Source organism: Candida jiufengensis (assembly GCF_024610255.1).
Source record: "Candida jiufengensis strain CBS 10846 chromosome Unknown scaffold1, whole genome shotgun sequence".
Lineage (NCBI taxonomy): Eukaryota > Fungi > Ascomycota > Pichiomycetes > Serinales > Debaryomycetaceae > Lodderomyces > Lodderomyces jiufengensis.
Genome location: NW_026261562.1, coordinates 2,394,499 through 2,410,822, shown reverse-complemented (window position 1 = coordinate 2,410,822; position 16,324 = coordinate 2,394,499). Strand labels below are relative to the sequence as shown.

Below are 16,324 nucleotides of genomic sequence, written 5' to 3'. Positions count from 1 at the left end.
CTAATAATAAATTTATAAGTTCGTGTATTTACAAAGTTCGGTGATAGTATATTAATTTTTTTTTTTCAATTGTATGAGCAAAAAAGGCAAAATCAAATTTATCTAAAAAAGAGTAGATTAATACATATTAAATTAAAAATCCAACCACATACCCACCAATAAAGTCTATTCGATATGAGTTTAAGGCTAATGGTACCTCGTAGTAGGAGACATATAGTGTCGTCATTAATGAAGAGAAATATATCAGTTATAACACCATTAGTAACAAGAAGATCATTTCATAAATCATATTATCATTTACAACAAAATAATAAGAAAAATCCATTCGAAGATTACCTGAAAGATTTAGAAAATTTAAGGAAGAAATATGAACAAATTTTCACAAATAAAGACGCACAAAGTATATCATTTCCAGAAATTGAACTTCCTGTGGATCCATTTGAAAGAAGATATCTTGATCGTTTATCTCATGTTTTCAAATTTATGTTGAAGGAATTTAATAAAAAGTGTGATGAATTTGAAAAATTAGGTGGGGTTATGGTACTAGATGATAAAATAGCCGATGTTATGATCAAAGATATACAAGAAGAATTTGCAAAAGAATATCCATCGTATCTGCCATTAACCAAAGAAGAGATACTAGAAACAGTTCATATTTATTATGTATTATCTAATAGTTTGGGTTATTTAGATGAATTGAAATTTAGTAATATGGATGTTCAAAGATTATTAACGGAATTTGATAAAGCAACTACTGAAAATAAAGATATAAGTTCAGATGAAATTGCAAGAAATTTAAATCTTGATCCAAAAGCAGTTCAATATTGGTTTGCTATATTTAACACATTAATTTCAACTCCATTTGCAGTAAATGGTAAAAAGACTTTCCCATTATGTCCAAACGAATATACTATTATTAATGACTTTAAAAACATTCAACAAAAATTAGCACTGCAAAATTTTCAAAATGACATATTCTCAGCTTTTTTCAGACAAGCTAGCGATAAAGGCAAAGACAGTAAAAACAAAAAGAAAAAAGATAAAGGACCTATTAATATCGAAGTTGAATTTACACCAAAACAAATATTTCAAGCAATTGCAATACTAGCTCTTATTGTATTATTATTATCTTTCACCAATAATGAAAACGCAAGAGAAATTACTTTTCAAGATTTTATTGCCAATTATTTAAGTAAAAATTTAGTATCTAAAGTTGTTGTTGTTAATAACTCTGTTGCATATGTTGAATTAAATGATAATGGATTGCGTCAGAATGCACAGAAATTATACTTTAATATTGGATCAGTTGAAACTTTCGAGCGTAATTTACGTGAAGCACAAGACAAATCAAACATACCACCGCAATTAAGAGTACCAGTCACTTATACATCAAAGGGAAACACTACAAAATTTTTAATAAATTTCTTACCAACAGTTTTATTTTTAGGTGCTATTTATTGGATGACCAAAAAAGCAGCATCATCAATGGGTGGTATGGGACCAATGGGTTTTGGTAAATCAACTGCAAAAAAATTTAATCAAGAAACTGAAGTTAAAACAAAATTTAAAGACGTTGCGGGTATGGCAGAAGCAAAATTAGAAGTTACTGAATTTGTTAATTTCTTACAAAATCCGGCAAAATATGAAAAATTAGGAGCTAAAATTCCAAGAGGTGCTATTTTAAGTGGTCCTCCAGGTACTGGTAAAACCTTGATTGCAAAAGCAACTGCAGGTGAAGCTGGGGTTCCGTTTTATTCAGTGTCTGGTTCTGAATTCGTTGAAATGTTTGTTGGGGTAGGTGCTTCAAGAGTTAGAGATTTATTTAAAACAGCTAGAGAAAATGCACCATCAATTGTATTTGTTGATGAAATTGATGCAATTGGTAAACAGCGTTCAAAAGGAAATGCAACTGGTGCTAATGATGAAAGAGAAACTACATTGAATCAATTATTAGTTGAAATGGATGGGTTTGATAGTACAGATCATGTTGTTGTATTGGCAGGTACAAATAGAGCAGATATTTTAGATAAAGCATTATTAAGACCAGGAAGATTTGATAGACATATTCATATAGATAATCCAGAATTACAAGGTAGAAAAGAAATTTTTGATGTTCATTTAAGAAAAATTACTTTAGAAAGAGATGTTGATAGAGATTTATCAGGTAGATTAGCTGCATTAACTCCAGGTTTTTCAGGAGCTGATATTGCAAATGTATGTAATGAAGCTGCATTAATTGCTGCTAGATATAATGCAAATGCTGTTACATTAAGACATTTCGAATTAGCTATTGAGAGAGTTATCGGTGGTGTTGAAAAGAAATCAAAATTGTTGAATCCAGAAGAACAAAAAATTGTTGCATTCCATGAAGCAGGTCATGCAATTTGTGGATGGTTTTTAAGACATGCTCATCCACTATTGAAAGTTTCTATAATACCAAGAGGTCAAGGAACTTTAGGTTATGCGCAATATTTACCACCAGATCAATACTTAATGTCAGCTTTACAATTATATGATAGAATGATAATGACATTAGGTGGAAGAGTATCAGAAGAATTACATTTTGCATCAGTTACTAGTGGAGCTCATGATGATTTTAAAAAAGTTACGAATATTGCTCAATCAATGGTTTTAAGATTTGGTATGTCACCTAAAATTGGTATGGTTAATTATTATGATACAAGATCTCAAGATGATTTAACAAAACCTTTTAGTGATGAAACTAGTAGAGAAATCGATAGTGAAGTCCAAAGAATTGTCAGTGAATGTTATACTAAATGTAAAGAGTTATTGACTGAAAAATCAAAGGAAGTAAATTTAGTTGCACAAGAATTATTGAAAAAAGAATTCATAACAAGAGAGGACATGATTAGATTGTTGGGTAAGAGACCATTTCCGGAAAACAATGACGCATTTGATAAATATCTCGACGGTGATCAAGCTGCTTTCAAGAATGTAAAACCGGAGAATGAAAGAAAAGATAATGAAAAACCAACTGAGAAAAAAGATGATGAAAAAAATGACGATGAAAAAAAAGATGATGAAAAATAATATTATCATAGATAAAGATTTATGACTTTTAACGACCCTTTAAATATATAGTAAATTTAATAATTTTTTAACTTGTAAATAAAAAGATGCTTTTTTTACTACTGAGTAACAATTTTTGAATTTTGGTTGCAAAAAATTTGACTGTCTTAAAACATGTGTTGAGGCAATAAATACGTCACATACGCTTTTATATATTTAATTTGTTTTCATTTTTTTTCAAATTTAAGCACAAATTAACACTGTTACAACCAAATCAAATCAATTACAATAATGGCTAAAAGAAGAAGAATTGTAAAGCCAAAAGACCCAGAAAATAAATTAGATGATGTGGAAACGGAATTTGTTGAAGAGGATACTAGTATAAATGATCCTGATGTGAACGATGAAGATATAACTAATAAAGACGACGATGAAGAAGATTATGAAGAAGACGAAGATATGAAAGATGATATAGAAACTACTAGTGGTAGAGGTAGGAAAAGAAAAGCAGCAGCATTAAAAGATGATGACGATGAAGACGAAGAGGATCCAGATGTAGCACATGATGATGAACTACCAGAGGAAGAAGAACATGATGACGAAGAAGATGAAGAAGATGAAGAAGAAGAAGAAGATAATGCAGCCAATGGAGAAGAAGGAGAAGAAGGAACAACTAAACGTAAAAGAGGTAGAAGAAAAATAGAAAAACATTATGTATATAATGAAAGTGATGTATTTGATGAAAATGGTAATCCATTAAATACAGATAATGATGAAATTCGAATTCCCAATGAAGATCCAAAAGGTCAAGCTAAAATTGATGAATTAGGTTATTTACAAGACGGTCGAGAATTCAGAATCAAAACATTCAAATTATTAGGTCATGGTGATAGATTATACATGATCTCAACAGTACCTGCAAGAATAGTTGGATTTAGAGATTCATACTTACTATTTAAAACTCATCGTACATTATTTAAAAGAGTTTGTGATAACAATCAAAAACAAGATTTAATAAATCGTGGTATAATCCCCAATTCATATAAAGGAAGAGCAGTAAATTTAGTAACTGCAAGATCTATATTCAGAGAATTTGGTTCCAAGATGATAAAAGAAGGTAAAAAAGTTATAGATGATTTTTGGGAACAAAGAGCTATCGATAATGGTGATATACCTGGAGAATACGCAGATCCCGATGAATTATATAAAAATAAACTTTCGAGTGTTTTAGGTGAAGGTATAACTTCGAATAATTCAGGAGTTGGGACAGGTGGTAATGCAACACCATCAGCTCCTGCTCCAATAGTAAATTATCAAACTGATGAAACTTGGATGTATCAAATTGCTCGAAAAACATCAGAATATAATCAAAAATTATTAGATTCAAGATCACAAGTATTACAAACTGGGTATAGAGATGTTTTTACAAATATTGTACATTTCCCAACTTTAACTCAACCTACAAAAATGACATATAAGAAATTTCAAAAGGATGATACTAAAAATAATATATTTTTAAAATATGATTTAATTTATCATACAAAGAATATAAAGAGACCTGTCACTGGTTTGGCTAGTGTCTCAAAAGATTTAATAAATGAAATAGATGATGATGAAATTAGAAAAGCAATAATTGATCAAATTAATTATGAAAAAGAATCAGTATTATAGTAAAATTATAGAACTTATATAGTTAATTAATGATAAATTCTTCTTTTTTTCTTTTTCAAATTTGCCTGTTTGGATCATTGAAAATAACTTCTTCATCACCAGATTCTAAATCACTTGTTTCTAAATAACCACCAAATGAATCACTACCAGTTCTTTCCATATGAGCTCTTAATTCAAAATCAACTTTAGTTTTTCTTCTACCAACATGAACAGTAATATCACCTTCTTCAACAACTTCTGCATGTTTTTTAGAATATGCAACTTCTGCTTTTGCTTCTTTACCAAAGATTTCATGATTTACTCTTATATGTTTTGCTAAAGTATCATGACGTGTAAAAATACGAGGACCAACTCCTGGATTTTGTTTAACACATACATAACATTTAAACAATTTTTTCTTTTTGGAATGAACAGTTTCTTGATGACGTATTAATTCATATTTACGAGAAAATCTTCTTAAACATAATTTATGAGGTACTTCAGCTGATGGTAATTGACATTCATGAACAACATCAGGATCATAATTTGAAGATTTTACTGTAGATTTATCTGCTTGAGGTACTGGTTTTTTAATAATTTTGTGATGTTCTAATTGAACATCTGGTCTAAAAGTTCTTTTTTGTTTATTACGTCCTGATAAAATGTCAGCGACATATTTATCATGATCAGCTGTATCTGGATTTAATGAGAAAAATTTTGCAGTTCTTTCTTTTTCTTCCGCAGTTAAATCTAAATCTTCAATTAATTTTCTGATTTTACGTTTTCTCACTCTAATTCTTGTTCTTGGATATGGTAATGGTTGAGCTAATTTATCATAAGAAAAATTATTATAATCATTTAAAAATTTTTGATAAGTATCATTAATATCTAATCCAATAAGATTTATAAAATGATAAATTGAAGGTTTCCATTGTAATAAATTATATAATTCCCAATAATTTAAATTTATGAATACTGTAGTTAAAAATCTTATAACTTTAGTTGAAATATCCATTATTTTATAATTTGTACCAATTTGTATTAGGATATCAAAATTTCTTTCAACAATTGAGTATAATTGAGATTTTAAAGGTGTTGAGTAATTAACAAATTCTTCAATTATATCCATTAATTCCATAAATTTATTATGTAGCTGTTCTCCAAATTTTGGATCACATTTTTCATCAAATAATATTTGTGCAATTTTTTGAATATGACTTGCGTATTCATTAGTATCTAATGGTTGAGCCTTTATCAATATTGGAATTTGTTCATCTAATGGCATATTTTCTTTAATTTTTTCAGATATTGCATTTGTCTTTGCATACATTGTAGCTATATCAGTTAAAATATCTTTGGCTTTACTGTTATTACCAGTACTTACTGAAGTTGATCTACTCCTAATACTAGCAGAATTTCGACGTGATGAGTTTGGTGATAAATTTACTGATGGTGAGAAACTATTATTATCAAAATCATTATCAATATCCATTGAATCAATAGAATCATCCCTATCTTGCAATTTTCTCTTTGACATAAGTGACGCGTCAGTTTTATCGTTGGTGGTATTACCAACTTTGTTTGGTTGTGATGGAGTAGGTTTATTTGAAGATGGGTTAATGCCTGCTTGTGGAGTTGATGAATTAAAATTTGCATCATTTTGTAATTTATTTGGTATTGGAGTTGAATTTAAAGAAAATGATACATTATGAGGCGATGGATGTCTTTTGATTGGAGATTTTGGATATAGTAATGATGGATCAGGTTTTTGCTTTCTCAAAATATTATGAGGATCAGCTGGAATTTGTTTTATAATTTTTGGAGGTAGTATTGGAGGAGGATTTATAACTTTTCTAGGTTGAGCTTGATTTTTTGGTGGTAGACCTTTTGGTGGTAAAGCTTTTGGATTTTGATTATTTTGAGGCTGATTTGGTGGTTGATTTGGTTGTTGGCGTTTTGATGAATCAATTTGATCTGAATTTTGAGGTTTTGGTTGTGTTATAAAAGTTCTCATTGGCGGTGGGGGAACAACAATTTGTTTATCAAAACCAATGCCATTTTTTTTAAGGATTATAACATCTTGAACTCTATTTTTAACCATAGTTGGCCTTGGAGGCAACTCTTGTGGTTTGTCCATTGTTTGAATTGTTTCAAGATTAATGGTTGTAAATTATTAAAATGAAAGGATAATATTCTTTGTATTTATTTGATGTTGAGGATTGATTATATGACTTGTATTGAAAATGTTATATGCAATAATTGAAGTGCCGTTTGGTATTTTATTCAAGTTTATATAATTGAAAATTCAAATGTTGTGAATAACTCCTTGTAGATAATAATGAAAAATTGAAACGTTAAATTTTAATTAATAAAATGACTTGATGTAACAAAAAATGTTGTCAGTGAAAAGTAGGGATATGATTATGGCTGTAGGTACTATTATTTGGTATATTCAACCTTAAAATATACTATAATGATGTTGTTATTAATTTGGTTGTAAAATTATTAATTGGCTGTAAAATAAAAATATGATCTTTTTTTTTTGGTTGTAAAAAAATTTGGGAATTTTTTTTTCTTCTTTTATTTAAATTTATTTTAATTTTTACAACCAAATTTATGATTAATTAGTTAACTACTTTATTTTTGCTATAATATTTATATGTATTAGGAGCTACTTGCTGATACTTTATAGAATTAATCAATCACAGACACCAACACCTATATAGAAAAATCAATGTATAATAAAAGTTATTATTTTCATATCAACTTTTAAATTATTTTTAATAATGGCGTCGTTAATTAAAGTAGTTGTAAAAGAAATAGATCAAGTTACACTACCCCCTTAATTTATTTATATGTAACAAAGTATATAAAAATTATTACACAAAATTACAAGTTTAAGAATTTTAGACGGATCTAATATTTTTTTTTTTGCAGTCAATTTAATATTAAGTATTAGAATAATAAAATAATGCAAAAAAATTTATTTAATTATTGAGATTATATAGCTTTAATTTTGATGAAACTATAAATATGTATCTATATATTGGAGCTTAAAAAATTTTTTAATCATCAACTTTTTTGCTTGTTGAATCAATAGAAGAATTTCTTCTAGATTGTGAAACATTAGTAGATAATTGATTAGTTGAATTCGGACCCATATGAATTGAAAAAGGTTGATTTTTTGAAGTTGATGATTGATTAAAATTTGATAAATTTGGTAATTTATTTACTCTTGTAAATAATTCTTTTTCTAATTTTTGTTGTAAAATTTGTTGTTGATCAGGACTTGGTTGTTGATTTTTATTCGATTTATTTAATGTGTCTGGAGTTTTAGTTGAATCGGTTAGATTTTTTTTTGGCCTTTTTGAAGGTTCTGGAGTTTTTGTTGGATCAATATCATCAGCATTTATATTCATCACAATATAATTTCTACCTGATCTACCTGGTTTATTAACACCTGAATAAAGTAGCGTTTCATTTGGTCTTTTTAATTCTTGTGATTTTTGTTTTTTTAATTTAACTCCATCACTATCATTATCTTCTTCAGTATTCACTGATTTAGCTTGTGGTGATATAGATGATGATGATCCTTCAACTGGTTGATCATTTGTTGATTCTTTTTTCTTTCTTGGTCCTTTTGCATTACCATGATTTCTTTTTCTTCCTAATGTTAAACTTATTTTCTGAGTTTCACTTAAAGGTATTTCACCAGGTTGTAAAGCTTCAGTAGATGGTGTAACAATATCATTGAATATTGGAAATCTAATATCATCAATTATATCACAATTTTCTTTTGCATAATTAACTGCTTGTTTATTTTCTTTCCCAGTTATACCATGTTTTCTTCTAATATGTCTTGCTAATGAATCATGACGTGGATAACTTTGAATTTTTAAACCAGTTTGTAAACAATATATACATTTATAAATTTTCTTTTTTGTTGCATGTACAAATTCTTGATGTCTTAATAATTCATTTCTACCATAAAATACTTTATAACATTTGAAATTTGTGTTAGGATCTATTAATTGACATTGATGTATTATTCCTGTCCTTGGTATTCGTTTTCCCTTTTCTGTAATTAAATAATCTGGATTTGTTTCATCAATTCTTAAATTTTGTAATGAATTTTCGTGGGTATCTGGATCAAATAAAACTCTAGACGATCCAAAACCATTAATAAAATGTTCCGCAGGTATTTGTTTACTGCTTGATTCTGATTCAACTTCAGTTTTCTTTTTTGCTTTTGGTTTTGTTGTTGGATTTTTTGGTTTTTGCGGTTTTGCAGTGACTTCTTTCTTTTTTTGTGACAAATCGGTTGAGATTGACTTTTCATTTTGAGTTGAGGAAGCAATTTTAAAAGCACCTTGTGGAATAGTATTTGCAAATTTTTGTGGTTTTAAAAAATCTGAGTTAGGATCATTATTTGTAGACGAACCAACTTTTGGAGGTAAAGGTCTTTTTTCAATTGATTTCTTTCTATCAAAAAAATCTTCATCATCAATATCGTTATAGTCATCATCTTCATTATCTTCATCGATCTCATCTTCAGTTTGATCATTTTCAATCTTAGATGATTTAAATTTATTTAAGGTCTCATCATTTTCTTCATCATCATTGTCCTCGTCATCATCCAATGATTCTGAATCACTCATTGTTTTACTAAGATCATGGTCATCAGTTTCATCATCTTCAACATCCATAATACTAGGAGTTACCAGATCTCTTTCACCACTTTCCTCATTATCAATAAGGGATGCAGTACTCGATAATTTTCTTCTAGTTTCACGAATTAAATCATCATCTTCTTCTCTCATCAATAATTTTCTTACTTTTCTACTTCTATTCTTATCACTTAATATTGGAGATTTTTTCAATCTAATATCAATATATGGATTTATTTTCACATTTTTTAATTTTTCATCTTCCACCCTAGAATTAAATGAATGATAACTGTAGTTGTAGAATGGATAAGGCCAAGGATACTGCAATCCTTGTAACATACTATCATTTAAATAATTTTCAGGAGGTTTAATAATAAATCCGAATAGTGTATCAATAACTTCAAATCCAACAAGTCTTAAAAAATTTAAAAACTTCTCATCTTTTGAATGTGATAAATGAACAATTTCCCAATAGTTTAATTGATAAATTAATTCAACTATATATTTTGTAACTTTTGAACTTAATGATAAATTAAAATAAGTTGATGAAAATTTAAGTAATAATTCGAAATTATCAATCAAAATTTTTGATAAATATGAATTTGGATATGTCATAGTTGATGGTTTTTTAGGTTTTGGAATATTTTGTTTAAATTTGTATGATGTATCTTTTTTAAATTTTGGCAACTCTTCGGGCGTTTCTTCTTCAACATTGGGCAAATACGATATAATATCAGCTAATGATTGTTCTATATTCATTCTTATATGATCATCCATTTCTTTTTCTTCAACTAATAAATATAACAATTCCTGTAAATTTGCTGAATATTCCACCATATCATCATCATAAGTTGCTTTTATTGTTAACTCTGGTTCATGTACTTGCAATCTTGTTAATTCGCTTAATATTGGATCTTTCTTCTCTACTATTGACGTTGATCTACTATGATCTCCACCTTGGTTTTCATTGATGATTGATCTAGGTACTCTGGATTTGACTGTGTTGAGTAAGGCTAGCAAAAATAAGGTTAGTATTCAAATTCATTTGAGTACTCTCAAAATTAGTAAACATACCATTCGGATGAAAATCATTAGTTACTTGCATTTGGTATGACTAAAGAAATAGTTAGTATAACCGCCCATCAATTTTAATTTGAGTCTAACGAGAACATACGTATGAAAGCCTACTAGGCATGATATTTTAGGTGACAAATTTGAGAACTAATATTTAATTAGTGTAGCTGTAATAAGATTTGTTAAATGAATAATTTTGGTTGTGAAATTTGATTAATGTATGTAATTAATTATTTTACGTGTTTAATGTATTAACCCTTTGATATAAGTTATACAGAGCCAGTAATGAGCTACTGATTCAACCAGCAATCAGAAAGAACTAACAGATTTAATGTGTTTTGAAAGTAGTTTATGAATTGAGCCACCAAAAAAATAACTATTAAAATAAGATATTTAATTAATACTCATATTATAAATTAAATTTAAAATGTCTTATATTTTAAAATCTGCAACATTACCCTTTTACACGACTAATTTTTAATATTATTAATTTTTGCAACAATAGTATTTTCAATTGTTTCAAGAGAGTTTAATAAAATGAATTTACTCTAAATACTTTTATTTGTTTGATATGACTATTTATCTACGATTATACGAATACAGAACTAGATCCACCAAATGATTGATGTCTATCAACAAAAGTTGAAGAATTTGATCTACTATGTGAATTATCTTCATTACCATTAATTTTAAGACTACCATCTTTTAAACCTTTATTATTATTTATTTGTTTTAAATATGATTTAGTTGATACTGGAGTTATCATTTTCCCATCAACATTAATAGTTGATTCTTCAACTTCTCTAAAATCATCAACATCAGTAGAATTATCAATCATATCTTCTATAAATTTATTATTATTTTGTCTAAATAATAACAGATTGACTTGATCTAAATCTTCTCCCAAATATTTTAAAACTTGTTTAAAAACAACTTCATAAACATCATAACCCCATAAATTATCTAAATGTTCATGATCAATTACAGCATAAGTTGTAGTTAATTTATTTGGTAATTGATTCTTCATAACATCAATATCAACTAATGAATCCGTAGTACCATAAATTAAATGAATTGGGACTTCAATATTTTTTAAAGGATAACTTATTGGATTTAAACCAGATAATGAGGAAGAAGTGGAAACATCATGATACATTTGAAAATTTTTAGCTCTCATAACTTGAAACCAATGAACAACACATTTAACACTTGTTGTAGAATATAAATGAGCATAACTACTTAATTTTTGTAATTTTGAAATATTTGTTGCTTTCCAATTAAATAACATATAATTTGAAAAATCAATCATTTTATCAAATAATGGTGGATACATTATTTTTTGCCAAAATATACAAGATGGCATTAGAACTTTTCTACTAAATAAAAGATAAGTAATATTTGGTGAAGATTTTAATAAAATATCCAAAAAATTTGAATATAATCCATGAGGTGTTGTTGCAGGTGATATAGCAATTAATTGATCTATTTTAGAATTTAATTCGGAATTTATTGAAACACTTGCAAAAGCTTGAGCACTACCTTGACTAAAACCAATATATGTTAATTTTTTCTTTTTTGTTGCATTTAAAATATAATCAATTGTATTTGGAATATCAAATATAGCAAACTCATCTAATGAAAAATTCCAATATTTTGTTGAACTTAAATTATGAAATAAATGTTTTTGACTATATTTGTTACCTCTATTATTACCTAGCCAAACATCATATCCTAAATCGTATAATATAAATGGTAAATTTTGATACTTTTCAGTCATTGTAACCCAAATTTCACTACACATTAATAAACCATGATGTAAATATATGACTTTACCATTTGGAATTCTTGTATTTGAAGTAGTTGAAGAAGATTTTATACGATGAATAGTTAATAAATATTCATCTTTAGTTGTAACTACTCTACTTTCGATATCATAACCAAATAATTGAACCATTTCTTGAATATTATCAGCATTTAACATTTCAATCATAATTTCATAATTTTGTTTATTTATAGAACCTTTTGAAATATCTTTTGCTTTTAAATATTTAAATTCTTCTTCATTTTTTAAATTATTTTCTCCTTTTGATGATTGACCAATTATTAAATCAATTGGATTTGAAGTCAATTTGAAAAATTGTTTGGTTATTATTGTACAGATTTTTATAATTGGTCTTGGTAATAACGTTGTTATAATTGATACAATAAATTCAAACCATGCTAAACTAAAAGAAACTATTATAACGGGCCAATCAAATAAATTTAATCTTCCTAGTAGTGGTACTGGCATTGTAAAAGTATTTATAAGATTGAAAATAGGTTGAAAAAAGTGGTTTAAAGACAAGAAATTATATCTTGTAACTTCTTTCCATGTGATATAATATATTTTATTTTTGGTTTTGAGTTTGCTTAATATTTTTTAAATTTCTATTAGATTTTATTTTTTACGGTACCTTAAAAAGAAAATAATTTAATTGCTTGTAACAAGTTAATATTATTAAAATTACAATATATTATAGTAAAATATATATAGTATTACTTAGTAAAAAGTAAAAGAAAATTGAGTAATTTACAGACCTAAGCTCAAAAAATCTAAGAAAAAGAGAATTCAACTTTTATTTAAATATCTCGAAGTTATTTTGATATTATTTCATGACAGCTTAAAACTATACACTAATCCAATATATAGTAATAAGTAGTGAATTGATATTGGAGTTATTGGGTATTTCAGATTCTTTATCAATTCCTTCACTATTTTCTACACTTTCAATACTTTGACTTTTACTTTCATTTAAATCAATCAGTAAAGTTAAACAACCATCTTTTGAAGCATCCCAATTAGAAGTAAAACCAGTATTAATTTTTAAATTTGAAATTTCTTGTTTACCTTCAATTGCTGTATATTGTATAATTATTTTATGCTTTGAACTTATATTATCTAAATTATCAGATAGTTTTTCTATTATTTCATTTGGTGAATTTGAATCAATTTTATTTAAAATATTTATTAAATTTTCTTCAGTAAATGGTGATTCTTTATTCGAGGATCTATTAGTAATTGTTATTTTGGACATATGGAATTGTTGATAAGATGTTATGATCAGATTGAAAAAATAAATTTGAATAATTTTGAGATTGGTCTGTATAATAATTACGTATAATAAATAATTTCGTACAGTGAAAGAGGAGTTGAAATTAATCACTCTTTGAAATTGAAATGCTACCAATTACAGTCTCGTAAAATTATTTTTAAGTTTTTTTATTTTTTTTTGTAACTTTCAAATTAACTCCATTCTTTTTATTTAAAGCCTTTATTTTTTAAACAATCTATCATTAAACCGCTAATCTTAATACTTGGATTAAAAGATATTTAAAGTTTCGATGAATTTGGAGATCGTCTTGGATTTTCAATACATTGTTTATCTCGAAGATTTATATTATACGGTTTTTCAGAAAAACACAGTGTTCATAACGTATTTTTTAAAGCCGTTAATTTACTTTTAATAGAACTCGCGAATTTTTTATATATACGATTTACATATTTGTTTTTTTATTGTCCTGGATTATTCATAAGACTATTTCATATATATATATATATATAACAATAATTATTCCTCAAAAGTCCCATTGAGGGTCAAAAGTATCTATTCATTGAGAATTATTTAACTATTCATTCTAAATTACACTAATGTTCTTTTTTAACAAGAAAAATGAAGACACCGAAGTTTTAAGTCAAACTCCAGAATCGGAAACATCAGTACCATCAAATTTAACATCTACAACATCATTAACAAATCCGTCAGAGATTGAACCTACATCCAAGCCAGAGGAAACTAAGAAATGTCATATACCTCCCGCATATCCAATAAAACCAGTTAGAAGAAGAAAATTTGAGTTAACAGAAGATCAACAAGACAAATATGATAAAGTACTAGATCACTTCGAAAAATTTATTCAAAAAGATATACCAATAAATGAGACTTCCACAGCTAAAACGCATCCAATAACAGATCAAGAGAAAGCATGGTTAACTAAAGAATGTTTTCTAAGATTTTTAAGAGCATCTAAATGGGATTTACTTGCAACTATTAAAAGAATGGAAGAGACAATGATATGGAGAAGAAGTTTTGGATTAATTAATATACCAAATTTAATAGACTCTAAGGACTTATTAACGAGTCAATCAGTAAGTCATGAGAATTCATCAGGAAAACAAGTGATTTATGGCTATGATTCAATAGAGAGTAGACCAATTTTGATATTAAGAAATGGTTATCAAAATACAAAATCAGGAATTGGTCAAGTCAAACATTTAGTATTTATGTTAGAATCAGTTATAAAATTTATGCCACCTGGTCAAGATCAAATTGCATTATTAATTGATTTTGGAGCAGCACCAAAAGAATTAAATTTATCTGCATCATTTCCATCATTATCTATAACAAAACAATCATTACATATTTTACAAAAAAGTTATCCTGAAGTTTTAGGTATTGGATTATTTCATGATTTACCATGGATTGCAAATGCATTTATGAAAATTTCAAGACCCTTTGTGGATCCATATACGATGCTGAAAACTCATTTTGACCTGTTTCAGAATTTCGTACCTAAACAACAATTATTTAATGAATATAATGGGATTATAAATTTTAAGTATGATCATGATATTTATTGGCCAAAAATGAATGAAATCGCAGAAAATAAATATAATATATATATGAATAATTTTAAAAAATTAGGTGGTACAATTGGTCTAAGTGAATTTGATTTAAGATTAGATGAAACTTATTTAAATGGACTTATAGATTTAGAAGAATCATCAATTTAAGACTAGATAGAGTAAATTCTTCAGTTATGGACAGTAAATTAACGATACTCTAAATCAAAAGACTATTTTATTGAAACGCGCGAAATTGAAGTTTTTCAAAATTTCAAATTGTAAAACAGCTTCGATAATGAATCATTGAGTCATGTCGGAAGAAATTTCTTGTGTAATTACAATGATATCTCATGGTGACGATATTATAGATATAACTTCTGAAGATGTACAAGACTTTATAAGTTTCGATTTGCATCTCGAAACTGACATTGCACTTCACAGTTATAGATGTCAAGAATGGTATGTCAATATAAAATCATCTGAATTTAATTCAATACTACAAAAATGTAAATCAAATTGTGTTGGTAAAGATTATGACTTAATATTACAAAAATCTGAAGATCAAAAGAATAAAAAATTATTTGTATTTGATATGGACTCAACTTTAATATATCAAGAAGTTATTGAATTGATTGCAAGTTATGCAAATATAGAAGATAAAGTTGCAGAAATAACGGAAAGAGCAATGAATGGAGAATTGGATTTTAATGAAAGTTTAAAAGAAAGAGTACAGCTATTGAAAGGTATAGACTCAACGAATATATGGAAAGAATTGAAAGAAAAAATTGAAATTACAAATGGTGTAAAACCTTTGGTTAAAGCTTTGAAAAAACTTGGATGTACATTAGCCGTTTGTTCTGGTGGTTTCACACCATTAGCTGAACATATAAAAGAAGAATTAGGATTAGACTACGCATATGCAAATAATTTAGGAGTTGATGAAAATTTAATCTTAAATGGTGAAACAATAGGAAGAATAGTCAATGGTGATATAAAAGCAGAATTATTATTAGAAATTGCTAAAAAGCATAATATAGATCCTAAACAAGCAGTAGCTATTGGTGATGGAGCAAATGATTTGAAAATGATGTCTGTTGCAGGTTTTGGTATTGCTTGGAATGCAAAACCGAAAGTTCAATTAGAAGCTCTTGCTTGTTTAAATACTAAATCTTTATTAGATGTTTTATATATTATGGGGTATAATGAAAAACAAATTGAAGAATTAATAAAATAGAACTTA

General features: G+C 27.1%; 8 protein-coding genes across 8 annotated transcripts; 4 read left to right on the top strand and 4 right to left on the bottom strand. All coding sequences in view use genetic code 12, as the record gives it.

The window, feature by feature from the left end:
• Positions 1–174: 174 nt before the first annotated feature.
• On the top strand, positions 175–3,051 carry KGF54_004810 (m-AAA protease subunit; the record flags this gene model as incomplete). The annotated part of the gene is made up of 1 exon (XM_051765549.1): positions 175–3,051. One exon carries the CDS (start codon positions 175–177, stop codon positions 3,049–3,051), a length of 2,877 nt encoding a protein of 958 aa, XP_051618851.1.
• A 270-nt stretch (positions 3,052–3,321) lies between these two features.
• Positions 3,322–4,701, top strand: NPL6 (Npl6p; the record flags this gene model as incomplete). Its single annotated transcript, XM_051765547.1, has 1 exon — positions 3,322–4,701. One exon carries the CDS (start codon positions 3,322–3,324, stop codon positions 4,699–4,701), a length of 1,380 nt encoding a protein of 459 aa, XP_051618850.1.
• A 55-nt stretch (positions 4,702–4,756) lies between these two features.
• FGR15 (Fgr15p) lies at positions 4,757–6,817 on the bottom strand (the record flags this gene model as incomplete). Its single annotated transcript, XM_051765546.1, has 1 exon — positions 4,757–6,817. One exon carries the CDS (start codon positions 6,815–6,817, stop codon positions 4,757–4,759), a length of 2,061 nt encoding a protein of 686 aa, XP_051618849.1.
• Positions 6,818–7,745: 928 nt separating this feature from the next.
• On the bottom strand, positions 7,746–10,542 carry KGF54_004807 (uncharacterized protein; the record flags this gene model as incomplete). The annotated part of the gene is made up of 3 exons (XM_051765545.1): positions 7,746–10,360; positions 10,422–10,461; positions 10,522–10,542. 3 exons carry the CDS (start codon positions 10,540–10,542, stop codon positions 7,746–7,748), a joined length of 2,676 nt encoding a protein of 891 aa, XP_051618848.1.
• A 468-nt stretch (positions 10,543–11,010) lies between these two features.
• On the bottom strand, positions 11,011–12,711 carry KGF54_004806 (uncharacterized protein; the record flags this gene model as incomplete). The annotated part of the gene is made up of 1 exon (XM_051765544.1): positions 11,011–12,711. The coding sequence occupies one exon, from the start codon at positions 12,709–12,711 to the stop codon at positions 11,011–11,013; it is 1,701 nt and encodes a 566-aa protein (XP_051618847.1).
• Positions 12,712–13,087: 376 nt separating this feature from the next.
• On the bottom strand, positions 13,088–13,495 carry KGF54_004805 (uncharacterized protein; the record flags this gene model as incomplete). The annotated part of the gene is made up of 1 exon (XM_051765543.1): positions 13,088–13,495. The coding sequence occupies one exon, from the start codon at positions 13,493–13,495 to the stop codon at positions 13,088–13,090; it is 408 nt and encodes a 135-aa protein (XP_051618846.1).
• A 614-nt stretch (positions 13,496–14,109) lies between these two features.
• Positions 14,110–15,252, top strand: PDR17 (Pdr17p; the record flags this gene model as incomplete). Its single annotated transcript, XM_051765542.1, has 1 exon — positions 14,110–15,252. One exon carries the CDS (start codon positions 14,110–14,112, stop codon positions 15,250–15,252), a length of 1,143 nt encoding a protein of 380 aa, XP_051618845.1.
• Positions 15,253–15,394: 142 nt separating this feature from the next.
• On the top strand, positions 15,395–16,318 carry SER2 (phosphoserine phosphatase; the record flags this gene model as incomplete). Its single annotated transcript, XM_051765541.1, has 1 exon — positions 15,395–16,318. One exon carries the CDS (start codon positions 15,395–15,397, stop codon positions 16,316–16,318), a length of 924 nt encoding a protein of 307 aa, XP_051618844.1.
• Positions 16,319–16,324: the final 6 nt, after the last annotated feature.